General features: G+C 43.0%; 1 protein-coding gene across 2 annotated transcripts in view; it reads right to left on the bottom strand.

Annotated features, from left to right (window-relative positions):
- The window catches only part of SUPV3L1 (Suv3 like RNA helicase), a 37,241-nt gene extending 28,565 nt beyond the window's left edge, over positions 1-8,676 (bottom strand). Inside the window, exons 1-4 of one of the 2 annotated variants that reach the window (XM_070752185.1) lie at positions 8,315-8,676; positions 5,178-5,255; positions 3,676-3,783; positions 2,993-3,107 (exon numbers count right to left, since the gene is read on the bottom strand). In XM_070752185.1, coding sequence (XP_070608286.1) covers positions 2,993-3,107; positions 3,676-3,783; positions 5,178-5,255; positions 8,315-8,594 — 581 coding nt within the window. In that variant the 5' untranslated portion in view covers positions 8,595-8,676. The remainder of the gene's footprint in view (positions 1-2,992; positions 3,108-3,675; positions 3,784-5,177; positions 5,256-8,314) is intronic. The other variant, XM_070752186.1, reaches the window with a different exon arrangement.
- Between the last annotated feature and the right edge of the window lie 17,948 nt (positions 8,677-26,624).

Raw genomic sequence — 26,624 nt, 5'->3', positions numbered from 1 at the left:
AGATCCTTTTCGGCTGCCCTGGAGTACAGATTGAGATCCAAGATGCAACACCAAAGTGGTATCATTTGACAAGGCAGTTTTTCAGCCTGTTTACACTATAAAACATTTAAGATTTTGTAAGATTTCATAAAATTATGTTTCTGCTTTGAAACTGAAGGTTAAAATTCCATCTCAAATATCTCTTTTGTGGCGATGTCCCAACCCAACTATCATGTCCAGCCGCCCAGAGTCCTTTGGGAGTTGGGCGGCACAGAATTAAATTAAAATTAAAAGTCTTTTGAATTTCTTTCCTAAGTAGATGCTTTGCCCTCCAAAAATGAGAATTTTATTCTACTGTAAGTTACGCATGATTTCTCAAATGCTATTTATATTTTTTTAATGGAGACATCTTTGATGGCAGGTAATGCTCACTGTCATTCATTTTAGGGACTGTTCGATGTTGTAATGGCACTGAAAGAGGAACATATGACCATTTTTAACAGCATTCCTTCCCCCTAGGCCATTACAAGTTATGCATGGTATGTTTGTGTGTATGTCTGGTTTTATAATAAGGGTTTTTAGTTGTTTTATTAATTGGATTGTTACATGCTGTTTTTTATCATTGTTGTTAGCAGCCCCGAGTCTACGGAGAGCAGCGGCATACAAATCCAATAAATAAATAAATAAATAAATAAACAAACAAACAAATATTCCACACTTATGACCACTGCAGCGTCCCTCCCAGCCGTGTGATCAAAATTCATATATTTATTACAGTTGCAGTGTCTCAGGGTCATGTGATCACCTTTTTGAACCTGACAAGCAAATCAGTGGGGAACCCAGATGCACTAAACTACTGTTGTGGTTGGCTTCAGGCCAGCCCCTATGGCTGCTGATTTTGACTCCGGGGAGTGGGAGCCATCTGCTCACAGAAGACCCATCTGGCTGGAGGAGGACTCAGACAGGAGAGGCAGAGAGAGAAAAATGGAGCAGGAAGGGACTGGAGAGGCAGAGAGGGGAATGGAGTCAGTCAGATCTCCAGCCAGAGTTTCATCTGAATCAGAAGGGGAGGATTTAATGAATAATCCTATTCTAAATGTTCGGGTAAGGAGAATGCTGAGAAGACAAGAGCAGCTCCTCAAGCACAGAAACAGATTAGAGGTCATAGGTGATAAGAATTAATGACACTGCTGCAACCTTGAAAAAGGGGAGGGTTGGAGAGGTTTGTGTGGGAGTCTATCGTTCAGTTTTGGAGAAAGTTTGATGAATTGTGGTTTTGTGTTTGCTGTGGATTTTTGGATATTCTGACATTTAAGCTGTGAGTTATTTCTGGCTGACGTAAACTTAAAGGCTTCCGTACTGACTGGAGTAATTAACTCTGACCTATTGAACTCTTAAACTGTGAGCCGCCCCGAGTTTTCGGACAGGGGCGGCATATAAATCCAATAAATCTAATCTAATCTAATCTAAACTAACATTGCTCTGAAACTCCGTGGCTTGCAGCCTTCTGAATATAAAGAACAACCATTGCTTTATTATTACAAGCCTGTGTGTGTTTGATTAATTACCTAGTTTCTGGGTGGGGCAAGGCAGAACAACTACCATGTTACTAATTTAACAACTGCTATGATTCACTTAACAGTTCCAGCAAGAAAGGACATTAAAGGGGGCAAATTTATCATTGATCAATTGTCTTGCTTAGCAAAGAAATGTTAGGCTCAATTGTGCCCGTAAGTCAAGTATAGCCTGTTGCCTAAGTGCTTTATTTTCAGTACATTTTAGGGGGGGAAATCACTTGTGATTGTAAGCCATCACTATTTAGAATCTGAACTTGATTAAATTTCATTATTTGCCACTGATTGCTAGTATGTTTCTCTGTTGTCTGATCTATTGGAAATATTTTAAGTGGAAAATATCTTCCATCAAAATTGACCAAATAAACTGAGTGCAGAAGTGGTAAACAAATTACGTACTCTTATTTATGAGTTCTCTTTATCTACTAAATTATAAGGGAAGTGGTGGCTCAAGTGGTTAAGATGCTGAGCTTGTCGATCAGGTCAGCAGTTCAAATCTCTAGCGCCACGTAACAGAGTTCCCGTTACTTGTCGCGGCTTCTGCCAACCTAGCAGTTCCACGCATGTTAAAATGCAAGTAGAAAAATAGGGACCATTTTGATGGGAACAGTGCTCCTTGTGCGTTCGGTATTGAGTCATGCCGGTCACATGACCACAGAGACGTCTTTGCACAGGGCTGGCTCTTTCTTAAGTAGATGCTCTGCTTGGAAACGGAGATGAGCACCTCCCACTAGATCCGGAAACGACTAGCACGTATGTGCAGAGGGGACCTTTACCTTTATTTATGAGTATTTCTGTTTTAACAAGGCATTTCTGCACCAAAACTAAGCCAAAGTACTACAGTAAAAAAAAACCTGTCCAGTAATCAGTTTTACTTGTCTAAATTTCCAAGTCTCTAAACTTTAATTAAAGCTAAGATAGCCAAACATATACAGTGGTGCCTTTACTTAAGAACTTAATTCGTTGCAGGACCAGGTTCTTAAGTAGAAAAGTTTATAAGTAGAAGCAATTTTTCCCATAGGAATCAATGTAAAAGCAAATAATGTGTGCAACCCATTAGGAAAGAAATAAAAGCTCGGAATTTGGGTGGAAGGAGGAGGAGGAAGGAGAGGAAGACAGTTGCTGTCGAAGGAAGAAGGTGAGATGAGGGGAATCAAAAAAATCCAAAACTTTAAGGCTTAAAGGGAAAAAAAAGCGGGACTGAACAGAGGTTATTCCAAAGTCAGCTGTATCCAGCATCAGAGAAGTCATATTATTAAAATGTCAAAATATATGTTTGATATAAAGCTACATATTCCAATAGCCAGCATTTCAAATAGGTAAAAAAAACACCTTATAATTCCAGTAATATTAACACAGTCCTATAAATCTGATATGTTTCAGTACAAATATAAATGATAATGATTACACAGTAGCTATAAGTGATTTAAAAATCTAACCAGTTTGGAGGCAATCTTAAATCACTGATTTTACGTAGATCATCCATACACTCCAGCATAGGAAAGATCTGTTTAGCGTGTTGCAAGAAAAACGGAAACAGATCATCAACATGACCTGAAGGATAAAAGGGAAAAACATGCATTTAAAAAATCACAAGTACGCCACATTCAAATGACATGTTTAGGGTATTCATAGTTTGCTACACAACTTCTATCTGTATACAATTTTTCACACCTATAAAAACTAACTGGAAAGTATCTCCACATGTCTATCAGAAAATATGGACTACTCCAAATTAAACATAACAAAACAAACAAACAAACAACAGAAGATAAACATTAGGGGTTAAGTTATTTTAATCAGTCTTCTCTGGCTTTTAGTTTTTCTTCCAACTCTAAATTTCTACTATAAAATTGTATTAATCACTGACCAATGATAACAAGTATGATTCATTCATTCATGAACTGCTGTGTATCTAATAATATTTATTTAATTATATAAATAAAATACTTTTTTAAAAAGAGATGCTTATGAAATGTTTTGATCTCCCAACATCAGTCATCTCCAACATGGGGCATCTAAGTGACCTGATAAATTTGGCCATAATAAAGGGGAAATGATCAGAGACCATAAAATATATCTGAAGAGCAAAAGGTTACAGAAGGTTCCATTACCCACTTACCTGCACCACAGCATATATCATTGAGAGTAATGTGCAGATCAGGATTCAGAAAACTAGACTCTATGATGTACTTCCTAAAACTTATAAATACTTGATGAAAAAGACGAGCTATAAAGAAAAAATAACTTAAGTTCAGTACTGTAACGTTCAAAATTCCTAAAATCTGAATCAAATCTTAACAAGAATATTTTAAAGCACATGGGTCAATGAAACCTACCGGTAATTATGTAATTGTTTTATCAGGACTAATCAAATTAAGTTAGTTACTAACATTCTCTTCAAGACATTTCAAAATCATATTGACAACCTAAATATACATTTGTATTATAAGTGATATTCAAATATATTGTAATGCTGGTTGCCGATCAGTTTCCGGTCACAATTCAAAGTGTTGGTTATGACCTATAAAGCCCTTCATGGCACCGGACCAGGATATCTGCGAGACCACCTTCTGCTGCACGAATCCCAGCAGCCAGTTAGGTCCCATAGATTTGGTTTTCTCCAGGTCCCGTCGACTAAACAATGTTGTCTGGCAGGACCCAGGGGAAGAGCCTTCTCTGTGGCGGCTCCGACCCTCTGGAATCTACTCCCTCCAGAGATTAAGACTGCCCCCACCCTCCTTGCCTTTCGTAAACTCCTTAAAACCACCTCTGTCATCAGGCTTGGGGGAACTGAGACATCCCCCCCTTGCCTATGTAATTTTGTGCATGATGTGACTGTGTGTATGTATTTTATCTATTGGGGTTTTTTTTTCTTTTTAGACTTTTTAATGTAAAACTGTTATTTTAGATTTTAATTATTAGATTTGTTACCATGTATTGTTTTTATCACTGTTGTGAGCCGCCCCAAGTCTATGGAGAGGGGCGGCATACAAATCTAATAAATAATAGTAATAGTAATAATAATAATAATAGTAATAATAATAATGATGATGATGATGATGATGGTCAAAAAAGACCGGCTTTAACAGAATGATCTGCTTAAAAGAAACAGCAATAGCACATATATATCACTTTACAGTGCTTAACAGCTCTCTCTAAGCAGTTTACAGAGTCAGTATATTGCCCCCAACAATCTGGGTCCTCATTTTACCCATCTTGGAAGGATGGAAGGCTGAGTCAACCTTGTGCCTGGTGAGATCTGAACTGCCAAATTGCAGGCAGGCAGCAGTCAGTAGAAGTAGCCTGCAGTACTGCACTTTAACCAGTGTGCCACCATGGCTTAAAAAAAAGGGTAGAATATAGCTTCCATGAAACCAATTTGTAAATAAGAGCTGAAAACCACAGATCAAAACTTCATCTGTTCCGTTTCAGTGACACAGATGACTCTCTTTGTTCTCAAAAAGGAAGGAATGGCAGCAAGAGTAGGCTGCCATTGAAGAAAACAGTGCTTGCCCCAGTTTAGAATTTAATACCCCAAAACAGATCAAATCTAAACATGTGGTTTTTTAACAACTGAAAGAAATATCCAGTAACTTTCATCCACCCCCAAGAATTACATACCATCCAGGCCACTTTCTGCTGCCAGTTTCTGAACTTCTCTCCCCTTGCAAAATTTATTTAACGTCTTCAATACTTCACCTAGAAGTCAAAGATTATGTCATGTTTACTGAATCAACAAACAATAATGGAAAGCCTTTTCCTCAATAATTCTTAAGTATGTCGGTTGTGTTGGTTATGACCTATAAGGCCCTACATGGCATCGGACCAGGATATCTGCGAGACCGCCTTCTGCCGCACGAATCCCAGCGGCCGATTAGGTCCCACAGAGTTGGCCTTCTCCGGGTCCCGTCGACTAAACAATGTCGGCTGGCAGGACCCAGGGGAAGAGCCTTCTTTGTGGCGGCCCTGGCCCTTTGGAATCAACTCCCTCCAGAGATTCGAACAGCCCCCACCCTCCTCGCCTTCAGTAAAATGCTGAAGACCCACCTTTGTCACCAGGCGTGGGGATAATTATCACCTTCTCCCTCCTTTTTTATTATGTTTTCGGCCTTACTGTATGATGGATTAGGTTGAACGTGTATGATTGTATAGTTAGGGATTTTACTATGTTATTAATGTTTTTTAAATTGATTTAATTTTTCTACTGTTGGATTTGTAATGTATTGTAATGTATTACTGTTATGTTGTGAGCCGCCCCGAGTCTTCAGAGAGGGGTGGCATACAAATCTAATAAACTATAACTATGTTATCTAGAAAAGTTTGGAAGAAAGGCGCTGTTGCACAAAAGGTGAATTCAGCCCTGAAAGAAATTTATCATTTCTGCTGCCTCCTCTTACAAAAAATTAGAAAGAATCTAGCAAGAAAGTTTCTGTTATTGGATACCAAGGATGGTGGGTGGTGATTTAAAACAAAATACAAAGAAACCAAACAGAACAAAGCAAAATATTTATTTCATGTTATAATAAATATACATTGTGTCATAGTAGTAAAACAGATTTAAATGACAGGAGTCTGTTTCATATTTAAATTATAATGTTGTGGTTAGCTCTGGCCCAGCTCCTGCCGCAAGGACTGTGGATGTGGGGGAGACATCCACATGCTGCAGGCCTGTTTTGCCCCCGGTGGAATCTGATGATGAAGGCTCCTCTGACCAAGAAGACATGAGTGACAGGGAGGAGAGTGTGGCAGACAGCTCAGAAGGAGATCAATTATCTAGCTCCTCCTTGGATTCAGAACAAGAGTTAATGATACAGCCACGCATGCGGAGAGCGATGCATAGGCAACAACAACTGAGAGATTATTATCAAAGAAAATGAGGCCACCTGTGGTTGGGTGCTGCTGTGGTGATTAGTGAGGCTGCTATAAATAGCAGCCTGTGGTTTGGCCATTGTGGAGGATTATCTGATCGTTGTGTTTCGTGACTGCTTTGCTGCGTTTGACCTTTTGTGTGCTGAGTTTTCCCTGCTTTGAAACTAAACCAGAGCAAAGTGTGTTTCACTTTGTGAAAGAAGGACTTTGAATTGCCTCACAGCTGCAAGCTAAGTATCACAGGACTGATAAGGGACTTGTACAAATTACCAGTTTGTTTGGAGACGAGGGCTTAGTTTAAGTGAATTTTCATTAAAAAGAACATTGTTTTGAATTTTCAAATGTGTGTGTGTGTGTGTGAAATTTGTACCTGTGAATTTTTGGGAGGATTCTACCAGAGAGCCCGACAGAACATTATAATGTGCAAATTCTCTCATTACAAATCCGTATTTGGAGTTAGGAATCTTTATTGAAACTTAATGTAGATATGCATCATTTTGAATCCAAAGCAGAAAAGGGTGCTTGGGAAAGACAAAGCCATGTACATCAAACCCATCAGCATCTGGCCTTTCTGGTCTCTCACAATAGCTTCATTTCCCCAAGAAAATAAATGTTTGAATTGAGTAAATGCCGTATAACCCGGTCTATCACATTCTGTCTTGCAAGCACTTCTTTTCCTAAGGATTGCACGATTAGAACACAAACTCAGGAAAGGATGCAAAGGGGACATCTCCGGCACACAACATGAGTGAGCGACCCATATTTGTTTTGAAACATCTTTTAAACCCTTTGGATCCAAAGCACTAAACATGTCCTTCTTTAACGATTATCAGCCTAATAGTCAAGTTGTCCTCACTTAATAACTTTGCTGTCTAGTTCGACACCACTCCGGTGAGCTCCAGGGTTATTTTTTTCAGAGAAGAGCCTCTGAAGCAGGGTATATACAGCAGGTTCTGGAAAACCGATAGCGGAAACTTTGAATAGTTTGGAGAACCAGCAAACACAACTTCTGGCTGGCCCCGCAGTGGAGTAGGAAAGGAGATTCTGCAATATCCTTCTCCAGGAATGGGAATTTTGCAGTATCCTTCCCCTGGAGTGGGAAGGGAATGGGGATTTTGCAGTATCCTTCCCTTGGAGTGGGGAGGGAATGGGAATTTTGCAGTATCCTTCCCCTGGAGTGGGAAGGGAATGGAGATATTGCAGTATCCTTCCCCTGGATTTTGAATAGTTTGGAGAACCAGGAAACACAACCTCTGGCTGGTCCCACAGTGGAGTAGGAAAGGAGATTTTGCAATATCCTTCTCCAGGAGTGGGGAGGGAATGGGGATTTTGTAGTATCCTTCCCTTGGAGTGGGGAGGGAATGGGGATTTTGTAGTATCCTTCCCTTGGAGTGGGGAGGGAATGGGGATTTTGCAGTATCCTTTGCGTGGAGTGGGAAGGGAATGGGCATTTTGCAGCATCCTTCCCCTGCCACGCCCACCTTTTGAATTTCACCCCTGCTCTGAAGTCTTCCCCAGCCACCCCCAGCGGCCCATCCCATAGCTCAGTCCAGGGGTAGGAAAAGTTGGCTCTTCTATGACTTGTGGACTTCAACTCCCAAAATTCCTGAGCCCGTCATGCTAGCTCAGGAATTCTGGGAGTTGAAGTCCGCATGTCACAGAAGAGCCAACTTTGCCTACACCTGGCCCAGCTTTTCCCAAGTCCGTCTCCAAGCAGCGAGACGGACTGAAGGACGGTCGACCCCTCAAATAAGCACCGGCCACCCATGAATGGCGCGGCTCCTCCTGGTTGTGCAGGTCACGACCCGCCCGGCCACCCTTTGGGAGACGCCGACAAGAGGCAAAGCGCGGGAAAACGGGCCGGGCCTCTTCCTCCTCCGGCTGCTTACCCTTATTGAGCGGGCTGGTCAGCTCGGCTCCCACGTCGACCTCCGGGGCGAAGGTGTGCGGGGAGACTTGCAGTGGCACGAACAAGGACGTGTCCGGGCTTTTGACGCCCGAGTCATCGTCGCCATTGGAGGAAGTGAAGAAGGCGATCCTCGCCGTGGCAGGGAGAGAAGACGCCCGGCTCAAACCGCCGCTCCGGCTCCGGAGAGCCAAAGGGCATCCGCAGCGGAATCGGCCCGAGGGGAGCCGAGAAAGCAACCGCGCGCAGCCGGTCGCAGACATGGAAGCGAGCCCTTTTCGGATGCCCGCATGCGAGGCCGCGCGCTGGTTTTTGCGTCATCGCTTAAGCGACGCGACGACTCGGATCTGTCTATCAGAAACGCCTGAGTGGGAGAGAAGGAAACGTAAGTTTTCTAGGACGAAGCTGACTTGAAAGAGGTTTTGGTGCTATCAACCGCGTATGCCCCGTCGCCTCTATCTGATCGACACTCCTGAACATCGCCGGTCTTAAGGTAAAGAAAACTCACCCATCCCCGGCAGTGCCGAAGACACCTAACAAGGGCCTCTAGGTCAGGGGTCTCCAACCTTGGCAACTTTAAGACCCGTGGACTTCAACTCCCGTGGAATTCTGGGCGTTGAAGTCCACAGGTCTTAAAGTTGCCGAGGTTGAAGAGCCCTGCTTTAGATCGCACCGGAAATAAGGGGTTGCAGAGGGTGGGAGTTGTAGTCCGAGCATCAGTTGAGGCTCCTATTGGCTGTAGCTAGAGACTCGCAGTCCTTTGGATGGGGCGCGGATGAATGGGATTTCTAGGAGCCGCGGGGCGCAGGAAAAGGTAAGTCCTTCGCCCGAGGATCGTGTTCTCCTGATCGGGATCCCTTTTGACCACTCCGGTGTTCTTTGTCTTTGATAGTTATTTGCCCATTGCAAAAGAAATACTGTAATGAAATGATACTGTAATTGTGAGTTGACTTTTTTTTGTTGTTGCAAGAATTTGATAAGATGATGGGGCAGATAGCATCCAATCATTAGCGAGACATCGTTTCCTATGCATTTTATATGTGGTAAGAGATCAGTGATTGGTATGGCAGAGATGCATTTTACAGATTAAATAAATAAATACTTAATTTTGTCATTGTATGTATATACACAATATACCCATGCAACGAAATTCCTATGACGCCAAAGACCCATCTCAACATACATAACAATCCAAAAGAACATGCTCAACCCACCACAATTTTCCATCAGAACCATCCAACATCTACACAACAGATCAAGTAGTATTGTCCAGCATTTCACTGGTGGTGACCCCCTAGTACAATGATGGCGAACCTATGGCACAGGTGGCACACAGAGCGATATCTGCTGACATGTGAGCCATTGCCCTAGCTCAGCTCCAATGTGCATGTGTGTGCTGGCCAGCTGATTTTTGACTTGCACAGAGGCTCTGGGAGGGCATTTTTGGCTTCCAGAGAACCTCCAGGGGGATGAGGGAGGGCATTTTTACCTTCCCCCAGCTCCAGGGAAGCCTTTGGAGCCTGGGGAGGGTGAAACACAAGCCTACTTGTGTTTCGCGGTATCTCCGAGACCTCCTCCTGCCGCACGAATCCCAGCGGCCGATTAAGTCCCACAGAGTTGGCCTTCTCCGGGTCCCGTCGACCAAACAATGTCGGCTGGCGGGACCCAGGGGAAGAGCCTTCTCTGTGGCGGCCCCAGCCCTCTGGAATCAACTCCCTCCAGAGATTCGAATAGCCCCCACCCTCCTCGCCTTCCGTAAAATGCTGAAGACTCACCTTTGTCACCAGGCATGGGGATAATTACCAACTTTCCCCTTTTTTATTATGATTAGGTTGAATGTGTATGGCTGCATAGTTAGGGTTTTATTATGTTATTAATGCCTTTTAAATAGATTTAATTTTTTATTATTATTAGATTTGTAATATATTGTATTTTTTTGTCATTGTATGCGGGTTGAGCATGTTCTTTTGGATTGTTATGTATGTTGAGATTGGTCTTTGGCGTCATAGGAATTTCGTTGCATGGCTATATTGTGTATATACATACAATGACAAAATAAATATTTTGCTGTGAGCCACCCCGAGTCTTTGGAGAGCGGAGGCATACAAATCTAATAAACTAAACTACTGGGCCCACCAGAAGTTGAGAAACAGGCCATTTCCGGCCTCCAGAGGGCCCTTGGGAGGGCAGGGGAAGCTGTTTTCACCCTCCCCAGGCATTGAATTATGGGTGTGGGCACTCACGCATGCGTGATAGTGTGCACGCATGCTTGTTCGGCAGCCAAGGGAAAAAAAGGTTCACCATCACTGCCTTAGTACATTGTTAAGTGCAATTATAGTTCTGGGATAAAAACTGTTCAGAAAATGTGTTTTTCGAGTTTTAATTGTTCTGTATCTTCTGCCAGAAGGCAGCAGTCCAAAAAGATTGTAATCAGGATGAAAAGAGTCTCTGAGAAGGTTGTGCACCTTTCTAAAACAGCGAGATGTGAAGATATCGTCCAGGGCTGGTAGCTGGAGCCCAATGATATTCTGGGCAGTTCTAATGATTCTCTGTAAAGCTTGGTTAACAGACTTGTTAGAGACCTTATAGGCCATCTAGTCCAATAAGACCCCCTCCCCTACCAAGCATGACAGAGGTCTCCAACTTTGGGAACTTTTAAGACTTTGTGGACTTCAATTCCCAGAATTCTGGGAGTTGAAGTCCACAGGTCTTAAAGTTTTCAAGGTTGGAGACCCCTGAAGGAGACTATTTCTGGCAAATTGCTTAATGCACCTTTTTGCTATGGGCACAGTTACCTCGTCCAAGGCCACAAAGGAAGCCAAGGATTATTTTCAGACAATTAAGCTGTTTTGACACTTCTTTCTACTGTACTGTCACTTCCTCTGATCACCAGTCACATGGTGCAGGACATGCTGAAGCAAAGCACGCTGCTGCGAAAAACCTCAGCATTTTCATCTTGGGAAAGGACAGCATTCATTCCCACTTTCTTTTGCAGCATGCTCATTACTGAGATGGCGTCCAATATCTCTCTGTTGATAATTCACAGGGTGTCAATGTCAGGATAGGAAGCTGGTGACAGTGAAGATCTTTTTGTGGTCATTGTCCACGCCTGAAGCAACCACAAAGATCCCAGCAAAGGCCAGCAGAGAAAGAAGAACCTACTTGTAAGTGAAGCTGTGACTTCCTGTTGTGTTCTTTAATTCTGCCATTGTTACCGCAAAATACTTCTAAGTATCTCACAATTTAGAAGTAGGTGTTGCATGCACTATGCTTCCAACAGACTCAAACTCAACCCTGATAAGACAGAGTGGCTGTGGGTTCTGCCTCCCAAGGACAATTCCATCTGTCCGTCCATTACCCTGGGGGGGGAGTCACTGACCCCCTCAGAGAGGGTCCGCAACTTGGGCGTCCTCGATCCACAGCTCACATTAGAGAACCATCTTTCAGCTGTGGCGAGGGGGACGTTCGCCCAGGTTCGCCTGGTGCACCAGTTGTGGCCCTATTTAGACCAGGAGTCACTGCTCACGGTCTCTCATGCCCTCATCACCTCGAGGCTCGACTACTGTAATGCTCTCTACATGGGACTACCTTTGAAGAGTGTTCGGAAACTTCAGATCGTGCAGAATGCAGCTGCGAGAGCAATCATGGGCTTCTCTAAATATGCCCATGTTACTCCAACATTCTGCAGTCTGCATTGGTTGCCAATTGGTTTCCGGTCACAATTCAAAGTGTTGGTTATGACCTATAAAGCCCTTCATGGCACCGGACCAGAATATCTCCGGGACCGTCTTCTGCCGCACGAATCCCAGCAACCAGTTAGGTCCCACAGAGTTGGCCTTCTCCGGGTCCCGTCAACTAAACAATGTCATTTGGCGGGACCCAGGGGAAGAGCCTTCTCTGTGGCGGCCCCGACCCTATGGAACCAACTCCCCCCAGATATCAGAGTTGCCCCCACCCTCCTTGCATTTCGTAAGCTCTTAAAAACCCACCTCTGTCGTCAGGCATGGGGAATTGAAATATTCCCTTCCCCTAGGCTTATAAAATTTATATATGGGTTTTTAGATTTTTTAATATTAGATTTGTTTACGTTGTCTTTTTACTGTTGTTAGCCGCCCCGAGTCTGCAGAGAGGGGCAGCATACAAATCTAATAAACAAATAAATAAACAAATAAACAAACAAACAAACTTAATGAAGCAGTGACCTTTGTGGGCAAGTGTTACATGCATGTCCTTGCTGATATTTATGTATCTATTCAGGGCTACAACAATGAGGGAAGGTTGTTCCCCTCTTCTTAATTCTGTGCCTTCTCATCCAACCACCTCTTTGGAAGACCCTAGGCCATCCACTTCTGCTATGGCCCTACAGGAACTGGATAGTCCCAGACGACATGGTAAGTCAGCATCTCAAAATCTCTGGCACTGGGGGGGGCCATGAGAAAGGCCACGTGCCAAATGTCTTAGAGATGTATGTGTTTCCCATTTTATTTATTTATTCATTTTATTTATTCAATTTTTTTAATGCCGCCCTTCTCCTTAGATTCAGGGCGGCTTACAACATGTTAGCAATAGCACTTTTGAACACAGCCAGCATATTGCAACCACAATCCGGGTCCTCATTTTACCCACCTCGGAAGGACGGAAGGATGAGTTAACCTTGAGCCGGTGATGAGATTTGAACTGCTGACCTGCAGATCTAGCAGTCAGCTTTAGTGGCCTGCAGTACCGCACTCTACCCACTGCGCCACCTTGGCTCAGTTTGTCTCTTGAACCAGTTTAAAGTGAACATGGTACAATAAACGCCCATTTTCTAGTGGGAATAATTTCATGTAGTCATCCAAAGTACAGTGTTCCCTCGCTTTTCGCGGGGGATGCGTTCCGAGTCAAATTTCCGCGAAGTAGAGATGCGGAAGTAAATACACTATTTTTGGCTATGAACAGTATCACAAACCTTCCCTTAACACTTTAAACCCCTAAATTGCAATTTCCATTCCCTTAGCAACCATTTAGATTATTACTCACCATGTTTCTTTATTAAAGTTTATTTAAAAAAATATTTATTAAAAGCAGACGAAAGTTTGCCGATGACATATGACGTCATTGGGTAGGAAAAACCGTGGTACAGTGGTCCCTCCTGGTTTTTAAATTAATTTAAATATTGGATTTGTCTTACATTGTATTGCTATTGCTGTGAGCTGCCCCGAGTCTGCGGAGAGGGGCGGCATACAAATCTGATTAAACTCAAACTCAAACCCTCGATTTTCGCGGGTTCGAACTTCACGAAACGGCTATACCACGGTTTTTCAAAAATATTAATTAAAAATACTTTGCTGGTTTTTCCCCCTATGTCACGGTTTTTCCCGCCCGATGACGTCATACGGCATCGCCAAACTTTCGTCCACCTTTAATAAATATTTTTTAATAAACTTTAATAAATAAACATGGTGAGTAATAATCTAAATGGTTGCTAAGGGAATGAGAAATTGCAGTTTAGGGGTTTAAAGTGTTAAGGGAAGGCTTGTGATACTGTTCATAGCCAAAAATAGTGTATTTACTTCCGCATCTCTACTTCGCGGAAATTCGACTTTCGCGGGCAGTCTCGGAACGCATCCCCCGCGGAAATCGAGGGAACACTGTATAGGGGGAAAACCCGCGAAGTATTTTTTTAATTAATATTTTGGAAAAACCCTGGTATAGACTTTTCGCGAAGTTTGAATCCCCGAAAATCGAGGGAACACTGTATTCATATTGTATCTCAAATAGCTTTCACACTGTGCCACAGGGAAAGTTCAAAGGAAAGGAACGGAGACCAGAGATGCTTCAACAGTTCTGGCACCAGCATCACAGCCAAAGGAAGGAAGTATCAGTATGGAGGCCTTTCGTCTTTCCCTGGAGGATCTCAGGGTAGCAGTCCTCCAGAACAGTAAGCCTGAAGCACATTCAACTTTATCTTATTCATGCACTCACTTGACATGGAAGCACAGGGTAACCAGTAGCACAAAAATAGCTAGGAACAATATTCCCAGATTTGCCCAAGCAGAGGGAAAGATGCTTCAAGTCAAAACCAAGATGAAAGCTCAGGTAGAAATGAAGATCTTGAAATCCAAGAGAGAAGTTGTTTTACTTGACAACTTTATAGCTTCTTTAGATTTGTTCCATTTCATTTCATTTTATTGGATTTGTATGCCGCCCCTCTCCGTAGACTCGGGGCGGCTAACAACAGTGACAAAAAACAGAATGTAAAAATCCAATACTACAACAGTTAAAAACCCTTGTTATAAAACCAATCATACATACAAACATACCATGCATAAATTGTAGAAGCCTAGGGGGAAAGAATATCTTAATTCCCCCATGCCTGACGGCAGAGGTGGGTTTCGAGGAGCTTCCGAAAGGCAAGGAGGGTGGGGGCTATTCTAATCTCTGGGGGGAGTTGCTTCCAGAGGGTCGGGGCCGCCACAGAGAAGGCTCTTCCCCTGGGCCCCGCCAACCGACATTGTTTAGTTGACGGGACCCGGAGAAGGCCCACTCTGTGGGACCTAACTGGTCGCTGGGATTCGTGCGGCAGAAGGCGGTCCCTGAGATAAACTGGTCCGGTGCCATGAAGGGCTTTATAGGTCATAACCAACACTTTGAATTGTGACCGGAAACTGATCGGCAACCAATGCAGACTGCGGAGTGTTGGTGTAACATGGGCATATTTAGGGAAGCCCATGATTGCTCTCGCAGCTGCATTCTGCACGATCTGAAGTTTTCGAACACTTTTCAAAGGTAGCCCCATGCAGAGAGCGTTACAGTAGTCGAGCCTCGAGGTGATGAGGGCATGAGTTCCAAGTCTTTCTTACTTCCACGCTCCCGTTAGACCTGCCTAGTGGAAAGGAACCATCTTCGTTGAAACCATGGTGCTGTGGCCACAGTGCTCCCCAAAGCAATGATGGTTCTAAGATGACATCTAGAGATTCAGCTTGCTCATCAGGGCAATCTTGAGGAGGAAAGCATTGAGTAGCTTTAACTTGAGGAAGATGCATAACTGAGATGTCGAATGTTCCTTAGAATGTTGGCTGAGGATTTCTCGGAGCTGAAGTCCATACATCTTAAAGTTGCCAAGGTAGAGAAACACTTTCCTGGCTCCAGGAGTGAAATGCTACTGGTTCGGACATGTGGCCTAGTTTTCCGAACAGGTAGCAATGGTTGGTTAGCCATGCCACCGAACCGGTCCCCCGGTTGCTGCTCGCTCACTCTGCCCTTCCCCAAACTCTGCAGCTTGCCTGCCTGAAATACTGCACCCCAATTTTGCCTGCCAGGTAAGCCTGCAAAGTCGTGCCCTATCCTAGCTGCCTCTGCTTCTCCACCAACCCGTCTTTTCCCCCCAATTCTAAATGCAATCACTGCCATCCGCTTTGGTGATGTAGCTTCTCACTTTACCTTTGACCATCGGACCAGAATATCTCCGGGACCGCCTTCTGCCGCACTAATCCCCGCGACCGGTTAGGTGCCTTCTCCGGGTGCCGTCGACTAAACAATGTTGTCTGGCGGCACCCAGGGGAAGAGCCTTCTCTGTGGTGGCTCCGACCCTCTGGAACCAGCTCCCCCCAGAGATTAGGATTGCCCCCACCCTCCTTGCCTTTCGGAAACTCCTTAAAACCCACCTCTGCCATCAGGCATGGGGGAATTGAGACATCCCCCCCTTGCCCATGTAGTTTCTGTTTATGATTCGATTGTGTGCTTTTTATATATATATTGGGGGTTTTTTGGATTTTTTAACCTAAAACTGTAATTTAGATGGCTAAGTACAGTGATACCTCATCTTACAAACGCCTCATCATACAAACTTTTCGAGATACAAACCCGGGGTTTTCACCTGACAAATCCGCTGCCGCCGCTGGGATGCCCCGCCTCCAGACTCCCATTGCCAGCAAAGCACCCGTTTTTGCGCTGCTGGGATTCCCCTGAGGCTCCCCTCCATGGGAAACCCCGCCTCCGGACTTCCGTTGCCAGCGAAGTGCTTGTTTTTGCGATGCTGGGATTCCCCTGAGGCTCCCCTCCATGGGAAACCCCGCCTCCGGACTTCCGTTGCCAGCGAAGTGCTTGTTTTTGCGATGCTGGGATTCCCCTGCTGGGATTCCCCTGCAGCATCACAAAAACACAGAAGTCTGGAGGTGGGGTTTCCCATGGAGGGGAGCCTCAGGGGAATCCCAGCAGCGGAAAAACGGGCGCTTCGGCTGGCAAAAGGGGTGAATTTTGGGCTTGCAAGCATTAATCGCTTTTCCATTGATTCCTATGGGAAACATTGTTTCATCTTACAAACTTTTCACCTTAAGAACCTCGTCCCAGAACCAATTAAGTTTGTAAGACAAGGTATCACTGTATTAGATTTGTTACTATGTATTGTTTTTTTACCATTGTTGTGAGCAGCCCCGAGTCTACGGAGAAGGGCGGCATATAAATCCAATAAATCTAATCTAATCTCTCTTGACAGTGAAAACCATGAACCGTCGTCTTGAGGCACAGAACAGAAGACTCTGTGCCTTGGAAGAATGGAGGGCGGAAACAGAGGCCCATAGAAACGGTTTGCCCTAACCCTCCACATTCTTCAGTCCTCCACTATGTCTCATTTTCCATGTTTCAGGGTTTTGTATGTATTTACGTAAAAAAAATTGTGAAGGGGGAGGGGCATCAAACAAAATGTTTGTTTTACTCATTTGATTTATAACTCGATTTTCATCCTGAAGTTCTGGCTGGGAGATACAGCACTCTCCCCTCAATTTTCTCCCCACTGCAGCATCTCTGAAATAAAGACCTAGTCCAGTATCTCTTAACCACTGTACTATTCTTTCCCAAATTCTTTGCTACACTACAACCCCTATCGCTGGCAAATTCACTCACATATATTAACGATATTCCAGAGACTAAGTCACATTGATTATAGGATTGTGTTGAGCCGCTTTGATTTCTCGCGTGTATGAATCAAACAATAGGAGTCTTCGGAGAGGGGCGGCATACAATAATAATAATAATAATAATAATAATAATAATAATAATAATAATAATAATGAGCAAGCAAAACTACTGTGGGACTTCCGACTTCAGACTGACCGAATTCTGAAGCATAACACACCAGACATTGTGATTGTGGAGAAAAAGAAAGTATGGATCATCGACATCGCAATCCCAGGAGACAGCAGAATTGAGGAGAAGCAGCGAGAGAAATTAGTGAAATACGAAGATCTAAAAATCGAGCTGCAACGACTCTGGCATAAGCCCGTGAAAGTGGTCCCAGTGGTACTTGGCACGCTGGGCGCAGTGCCAAAGGATCTCAGCAGACATTTGAAATTGACAAAATCTCCATCTGTCAATTGCAAAAGGCCGCTTTACTGGGATCGGCAAACATAATTCGCCGCTACATCACGCAGTCCCAGGTGCTTGGAAAGCGCCCGACTGGTGATGAAATACGAAATCCAGCATAGTGATCTCGTTTGCTGTGTTGTACTGACATAATAATAATAATAATAATAATAATAATAATAATAATAATAATAATAATACTGCTTTCTCTCAAAACAAATTCAGGCATTTTCTATTGAACATAGAAAGTGCTGCCATTTTTTCTGAAACTTTTTGTCAATCAAATATTTTCACAGGTAATCATTGCAGCTGGTAATAAACCAACCTTACAGCATTTCAGTGTTTCAAATTATGACTTAGGATGGGCTTATATTCCAAAAGCACATCGATCTTGACCAGTGTGCATCCCAGGATAATTTCCCTTAGGTTTATTTATTAACTACTGTAAAATATTAATATTACAGTAGTTAAACTGTATATCTTTGCCTCACCTGAAATTCCCAACAATGCGGTTGTCTCTGGTGTCTTTCAGTCACTCCCCATCAACACTTCGTAAGCTGCTTTCCTAGTTGGCTGATTTGTCATCAGGCTACTAAGAATAAGTCCAGTCAACGAAGCAGTGGATGTGATGTGCCGGTGCATGGAGGCTGTTGGGGTCTGGATGGGTGTCAACAGACTCAAACTCAACCCGGATAAGACGGAGTGGCTGTGGGTTCTGCCTCCCAAGGACAATTCCATCTGTCCGTCCATCACCCTGGGGGGGGGGGATTATTGACCCCCTCAGAGAGGGTCCGCAACTTGGGCGTTCTCCTCAATCCACAGCTTACATTAGAAAACCATCTTTCAGCTGTGGCGAGGGGGGCGTTTGCCCAGGTTCGCCTGGTGCACCAGTTACGGCCCTATCTGGACTGGGACTCACTGCTCACAGTCACTCATGCCCTCATCACCTCGAGGTTCAACTATTGTAATGCTCTCTACATGGGGCTACCTTTGAAAAGTGTTTGGAAACTTCAGATCGTGCAGAATGCAGCTGCGAGTGCAATCATGGGCTTCCCAAGGCATGCCCATGTTACACCAACACTCCGCAGTCTGCATTGGTTGCCGATCAATTTCCGGTCACAATTCAAAGTGTTGGTTATGACCTATAAAGCCCTTCATGGCATCGGACCAGAATATCTCCGGGACCGCCTTCTGCCGCACAAATCCCAGTGACCAGTTAGGTCCCACAGAGTCGGCCTTCTCCGGGTCCCGTCAACTAAACAATGTCGTTTGGCGGGACCCAAGAGAGGAGCCTTCTCTGTGGCGGCCCTGACCCTCTGGAGCCAGCTCCCCCCAGATATCAGAGTTGCCCCCACCCCTCCTTGCCTTTCGCAAGCTCCTTAAAACCCACCTCTGTCGTCAGGCATGGGGGAATTGAAATTTCCCTTCCCCCTAGGCTTATAGAATTTATAAATGGTGTGCTTATATGTATGATTGGTTCTTTAAATTGGGGTTTTTTAGATTATTTTTAATATTAGATTTGTTTACATTGTCTTTTTATACTGTTGTTAGCCGCCCCGAGTCTTCGGAGAGGGGCAGCATACAAATCTAAATAAATGAATGAATGAATGAATGAATGAATGAATGAATGAATGAATGAATGAATGAATAAATAAATAAATAAGGAAAGAATCTGAAATCCCAATACCAAGGAAGCAAATTAATTCCATCCACAAGTAGTGATGCAAGGGAATGGTAGTGCTAATAAGTCCAGTTCTGTGGCTGCTAACACCTGGAAGTAGCACGGATATATGGTTGTGATTGGCTGCTATAATTAGGCCAAAGCTAAAATACTTCAAGCAAAATGATGCCCTTCTATCAGAAGCAATGTGAATAAATCATAAGTTGCCACAGCGGTGCAATTTTTTAATATTGGTTCCAGGCATACGGTAGTGATCAAGGTGGCAGGTACGGTAGTGATGCACAAGTTGTCAGAAACAGGAGCATGATTGTAAAAAGTAAACAATTGTGACCATGGGAACCATTGCCAGCAGAAAAGCAAAAATCTGTATTGCACCTCAGACAACAGAACAAGCAAGTTTGTCAAACCACGCTCAGACGCACTCAAAAGAGGACCAAGCCCATGTTTATAAAAGCTTTAAGTGGTTTGCAAAGTTTCAGCTCGGCGTTATGCAAGCAGAGGGTCTGTGGCAGTATGAAACAGCCATACAAGCTGTGCATATTCCAATATCCGACCACGTCATAGATCAATCATAGAATCTATGAAAGTCTGCTAACTGCCCCACATCAGAAGGAAGCAGTACCTTACAACCTGAACAAGTATTGAAGGCTGGTTAAGCCTCAGGTGTGGATGGGAGATGAGACGAAGTTTCAAAGACTGATGGTGAAGGTGTGTCATTTAAAAATGACCATTAGGGCATATCTGTCGTGCAGCTGAGATGGAAGTCCATAGTCATTTCTATCTGATCTCATAACACAAGGAACATTGCACAAAGATCTACCTTTGCTCTGCCTTGGGAAAAACGTAATTTATGCTGTAATCTATCTATCTATCTATCTATCTATCTTGTATTGTAGTATTGTATTGGCAGTTCTGTGTTGGCAGTTCTGAGTATTGTATTGGCAGTTCTGTGTTGGCAAATACTTCAAAAGAAAAGGATTTAGGGGTAGTGATTTCTGACAGTCTCAAAATGGGTGAACAGTGCAGTCAGGCGGTAGGGAAAGCAAGTAGGATGCTTGGCTGCATAGCTAGAGGTATAACAAGCAGGAAGAGGGAGATTATGATCCCGCTATATAGAATGCTGGTGAGACCACATTTGGAATACTGTGTTCAGTTCTGGAGACCTCACCTACAAAAAGATATTGACAAAATTGAACGGGTCCAAAGACGGGCTACAAGAATGGTGGAAGGTCTTAAGCATAAAACGTATCAGGAAAGACTTAATGAACTCAATCTGTATAGTCTGGAGGACAGAAGGAAAAGGGGGGACATGATCGAAACATTTAAATATATTAAAGGGTTAAATAAGGTCCAGGAGGGAAGTGTTTTTAATAGGAAAGTGAACACAAGAACAAGGGGACACAATCTGAAGTTAGTTGGGGGAAAGATCAAAAGCAACATGAGAAAATATTATTTTACTGAAAGAGTAGTAGATCCTTGGAACAAACTTCCAGCAGATGTGGTAGATAAATCCACAGTAACTGAATTTAAACATGCCTGGGATAAACATATCCATCCTAAGATAAAATACAGAAAATAGTATAAGGGCAGACTAGATGGACCATGAGGTCTTTTTCTGCCGTCAGACTTCTATGTTTCTATGTTTCTATAAAAACCAAACATACATACATACATACCATGCATAGAATTGTAAAGGCCTAGGGGGAAAGAGGATCTCAATTCCCCCATGCCTGGCGGCAGAGGTGAGTGATGGTGAAGGTGTGTCATTTAAAAATGACCATTAGGGCATATCTGTCGTGCAGCTGAGATGGAAGTCCATAGTCATTTCTATCTGATCTCATAACACAAGGAACATTGCACAGAGATCTACCTTTGCTCTGCCTTGGGAAAAACGTAATTTATGCTGTAATCTATCTATCTATCTATTTATTTATTTATTTATTCATTTGTCCAATACACAATACATATGGAAGAGAATAGACATGAAGTAATATACCTAAAGATAATATGTAAAAATAGAGAAGATATATAAAAGGAAGAAAATATATATGAGATAAAGGAAAGACAATTGGACAGGGGACGAAAGGCACACTAGTGCACTTATGTACGCCCCTTACTGACCTCTTAGGAACCTGGAGAGGTCAATCGTGGATAGTCTAAGGGAGAAATGTTGGGGGTTAGGGGTTGACACTATTGAGTCCGGTAATGAGTTCCACGCTTCGACAACTCGATTGTTAAAGTCATATATTTTACAGTCAAGTTTGGAGCGGTTAATATTAAGTTTGAATCTGTTGCGTGCTCTTGTGTTGTTGCGGTTGAAGCTGAAGTAGTCATTGACTGGTAGGATGTTGCAGCATATGATCTTGTGGGCAATACTTAAATCGTGTTTTAGGTGTCGTAGTTCTAAGCTTTCTAGACCCAGGATTGTTAGTCTATTTTCGTAGGGTATTCTGTTTCGAGTGGAGGAGTAAAGGGCTCTTCTGGTGAAATATCTTTGGACGTTTTCAAGGGTGTTGATGTCCGAGATGTGGTATGGGTTCCAGACAGATGAGCTGTATTCAAGGATGGGTCTGGCAAAAGTTTTGTAGGCTCTTGTGAATGGTTTAATATGAAATAGAAATCATACAATACTCTGCCCTATTCTCACTTTAAGTAACAATTCACCAGGTCATCAAATGACATAATATTATTTATTTATTTATTTATTTATTATTTGGATTTGTATGCCGCCCCTCTCCGAAGACTCGGGGCGGCTCACAACAAGTGTAAAACAAATCATAAATAATTCAATTAATTAAAATATTTAAAGATTTAAAAAACCCCATATACTAACAGACACACACACAGGCATACCATGTATAAATTAAATGTGCCCAGGGGGAGATGTTTAGTTCCCCCATGCCTGACGGCAAAGGTGGGTTTTGAGGAGTTTACGGAAGGCAGGAAGAGTAGGGGCAGTTCTGATCTCCGGGGTGAGTTGGTTCCAGAGAGTCGGTGCCGCCACAGAGAAGGCTCTCCCCCTGGGGCCCGCCAACCAACATTGTTTAGTTGACGGGACCCGGAGGAGGCCCACTCTGTGGGACCTAATCCGTCGCTGGGATTCGTGCAGCAGAAGGCGGTCTCGGAGATATTCTGGTCCAATGCCATGAAGGGCTTTAAAGGTCATAACCAACACTTTGAATTGTGACCGGAAACTGATCGGCAGCCAATGCAGACTGCGGAGTGATGGTGAAACATGGGCATACCTGGGTAAGCCCATGACTGCTCTCACAGCTGCATTCTGCACGATCTGAAGTTTCCGAACACTTTTCAAAGGTAGCCCCATGTAGAGAGCATTACAGTAGTCGAACCTCGAGGTGATGAGGGCATGAGTGACTGTGAGCAATGAGTCCCGGTCCAGATAGGGCCGCAACTGGTGCACCAGGCGAACCTGGGCAAACGCTCCCCTCGCCACAGCTGAGAGATGGTTTTCTAATGTGAGCTGTGGATCGAGGAGGACGCCCAAGTTGCGGACCCTCTCTGGGTAATGGACGGACAGATGGGATTGTCCTTGGTAGGCAGAACCCACAGCCACTCCGTCTTATCCGGGTTGAGTTTGAGTCTGTTGACACCCATCCAGGCCCCAACAGCTCCAGGCACCGGCACATCACTTCCACTGCTTCGTTGACTGGGCAATTATAATTTCTTAAGGAACTCCACTTAATTAAAGACTTTCCCTTGGTAATTGTACTAAGTCAACATTACCATCTCAAAAACTAATTACACTTCAAGCAATAAGACAATGGTTTTATAAATTAAACAATGTAAGGATCTCCATATTGTTTAATTTATGAAACCATAAAGACTGAATTTAATTTATAAAATGGGAAGGAAAGAATCCAGCAAGATCAGAAGTCAACCCACCTCTGCCCTACAAATCATTCTTCCTGACATCATGGTCAGCGCTGACATTTCAGAATAAATAAAATGCTATTTTTAAATATAGCATTACACTAATTGTATTAAAATAGAAATTCTCAGACGTATGTATTTTTGTGGTGATAGTCTATGCAATTTTTGTGGTAACTGGTTTATTTATTTATTTTATTTATTTATTTATTTGATTTGTATGCTGCCCCTCTCCGTAGACTCGGGGCGGCTCACAACACAATAAAACAGTTCATAACAAATCTAATAATTTACAATTTAAAATAGAAACATAGAAACATAGAAGTCTGACGGCAGAAAAAGACCTCATGGTCCATCTAGTCTGCCCTTATACTATTTTCTGTATTTTATCTTAGGATGGATATATGTTTATCCCAGGCATGTTTAAATTCAGTTACTGTGGATTTATCTACCACGTCTGCTGGAAGTTTGTTCCAAGGATCTACTACTCTTTCAGTAAAATAATATTTTCTCATGTTGCTTTTGATCTTTCCCCCAACTAACTTCAGATTGTGACCTCTTGTTCTTGTGTTCACTTTCCTATTAAAAACACTTCCCTCCTGGACCTTATTTAACCCTTTAATATATTTAAATGTTTCAATCATGTCCCCCCTTTTCCTTCTGTCCTCCAGACTATACAGATTGAGTTCATTAAGTCTTTCCTGATACGTTTTATGCTTAAGACCTTCCACCATTCTTGTAGCCCGTCTTTGGACCCATTCAATTTTGTCAATATCTTTTTGTAGGTGAGGTCTCCAGAACTGAACACAGTATTCCAAATGTGGTCTCACCAGCATTCTATATAGCGGGATCATAATCTCCCTCTTCCTGCTTGTTATACCTCTAGCTATGCAGCCAAGCATCCTACTTGCTTTCCCTACCGCCTGACTGCACTAAACCCCCATTATTAAGCAGACATACATACAAACATACCATACATAAATTGTATAGGCCTGGGGGAGATATCTCAGTTCCCCCATGCCTGACGATAAAGGTGGGTTTTGAGGAGTTTACGAAAGGAAAGGAGGGTAGGGGCAGTTCTAATCTCTGGGGAGAGCTGATTCCAGAGAGTCGGGGGCCGCCACAGAGAAGGATCTTCCCCTGGGGCCCGCCAAACGACATTGTTTAGTTGACGGGACCTGGAGAAGGCCCACTCTGGGACCTAATCGGTCGCTGGGATTCGTGCAGCAGAAGGCGGTCTCGGAGATATTCTGGTCCGATGCCATGAAGGACTTTATAGGTCATAACCAACACTTGTGGTTTGTTCTTTCTAGAGCTGAGTGCAAGTCATCCAGCTGGTAATACCTACTGTGGAACCAGAATCAGTCTGTTTCTAACCCTGGTGCCTTACCACTTTGCTACGTTGGCTTCCCACTTACATACTTTTTTATTTCAACAAAGCAATCAAGTATCTGCCCAGTTTATACAAACAATTTTCCTACCACAAGAACTTTTCACCCAACCTGCCGGTAAAATAACAGGATACTGAGAAGTCTTTGTTTTCCCCATAAACTACTGTTTCCTTTTCAAAACTATCTTTTCTTAAGACATAAAACATTCTTCCTTGTGAAGGCTATAAAAAAGGAGTTTTAGTAGGGCTGCAAATGCATGGCTGTGACCACCATTTTGTCTCTGATAACGCTAGAGCCAATCCAACCAATAAAGAAGCTAAAAATATTTTGTTCTTTGAGGTTTAGCGAAGCCACCATTTTTTCCTATCTAAATATTCTATGAATGGTAATGACCTTTAAAGTCCTACATGGCATTGGGCCAGAATACATCCGGAACCGCCTTCTACCGCCCGAATTCCAGCGACCGATAAGGTCCCACAGAGTTGGCCTTCTCCGGGTCCCGTCGACCAAACAATGTCGTTTGGCGGGCCCCAGGGGAAGAGCCTTCTCTGTGGCGGCCCCGGCCCTCTGGAATCAACTCCCCCCAGAGATTAGAACGGCCCCCACCCTGCTTGTCTTTCACAAATTACTCAAGACCCACCTTTGTCGCCAGGCATGGGGGAGTTAGGATATTCCTTCCCCTAGGCCTTTACAAGTTATGTATGGTATGTTTGTGTGTATGTTTGGTTTTTATAAGGATTTTTAGTTGTTTTATTAAATTGGATTGTTGCATGTTGTTTTTTATCATTGTTGTTAGCCGCCCCGAGTCTGTGGAGAGGGGCGGCATACAAATCCAATAAATAAATGAAATAAATTCTCAATCTGGGTTCTTTTTTTAATGTCCGTTAGCACAAACTGCTGACCATTAAGTGATCTTTGTTGCTAGGTCTCATCTTGCCAGGATAATCAGTAATAATCTTTTTTTCCAAATCCGCAGCATTATGCTTTCAGCATGTTTGATTTATATATTTGAAATTATTAACCTAAATGGCAGTATAAGTTAAAAGCAACGAGATGGGAGAATTTAGAGAAATAAAACAAGCAGCGATAGAAAGCGCTCAGGCGGTTGGTTGGTCTTGGGTTGGAAGGATGAAACAAAATGGACAATACAAAATTGGTACCGGTAATTGGTGGATCATATTCAATTTGAGATTATGGACAAGAGGATGAATTTGGCTAATGAAACTGATTTGCGAGAACTGATGGGACAAGTTAAGAGAATATATGTTTGTAGAATTCGAGACCAAGTTACAAGGAATAAATTAGAATCAGTTTATAATATGTAAATAGATATATTGCTTGTGAGTTAAAATGATACATATAAAATATACCCCCATTTTGGTGGAGGGGTGTGAATGTTGTCTGGTGGTGTACACAAATCACTGAGCACTTGTTGTATGTTGTATGTGTGTTTTATATTTTAAAATCAATTTAAAAATATTTTTTAAAAGAAATTATTAACCTAAATCATTATAGCACTTAAGTAGAACTTTTGGCTCTTCAGATAAACATGAAAACACAGCATCCCTCATCATTAACCATGCTGACTAATGCTGCCCTGGAGATTAATATAATTCAATCTGCATGGCAGAATAGATTGAAACTGCTTATATAACTGATGCTGTCTCTGCAATAAATGGATTGTACCACAAAGTATATTACTGTCTCTTTGGAGTTTTGGAGGATTTACACCTACAATTTTTACCATTTAAAAGACATCATGAAGGTATTTATGAACAAAGCTTAGCATCCGTTGAGAATCATCAGCCCCTTCCACCTAAGGACTTACAATGGAGAAATCACTGAATTTTGGAGATGAAAGTATATTTTCCTTGTCCCCATGATGCACTAGATGCCATTTAAAACATGCAGGTCAGTAAAAGTTCTATATTACTAATTAGAAGAGACAGATTTACTTCACAGGATAGTGTACATAAAAGTAGTCAAGAGAG

The sequence above is a fragment of the Erythrolamprus reginae genome, chromosome 5 (genome assembly GCF_031021105.1).
Source record: "Erythrolamprus reginae isolate rEryReg1 chromosome 5, rEryReg1.hap1, whole genome shotgun sequence".
Taxonomy (NCBI): Eukaryota; Metazoa; Chordata; class Lepidosauria; order Squamata; family Dipsadidae; genus Erythrolamprus; species Erythrolamprus reginae.
The sequence above is the reverse complement of the archived record's forward strand: the minus strand, read 5'-3'. Positions and strand labels throughout refer to the sequence as shown.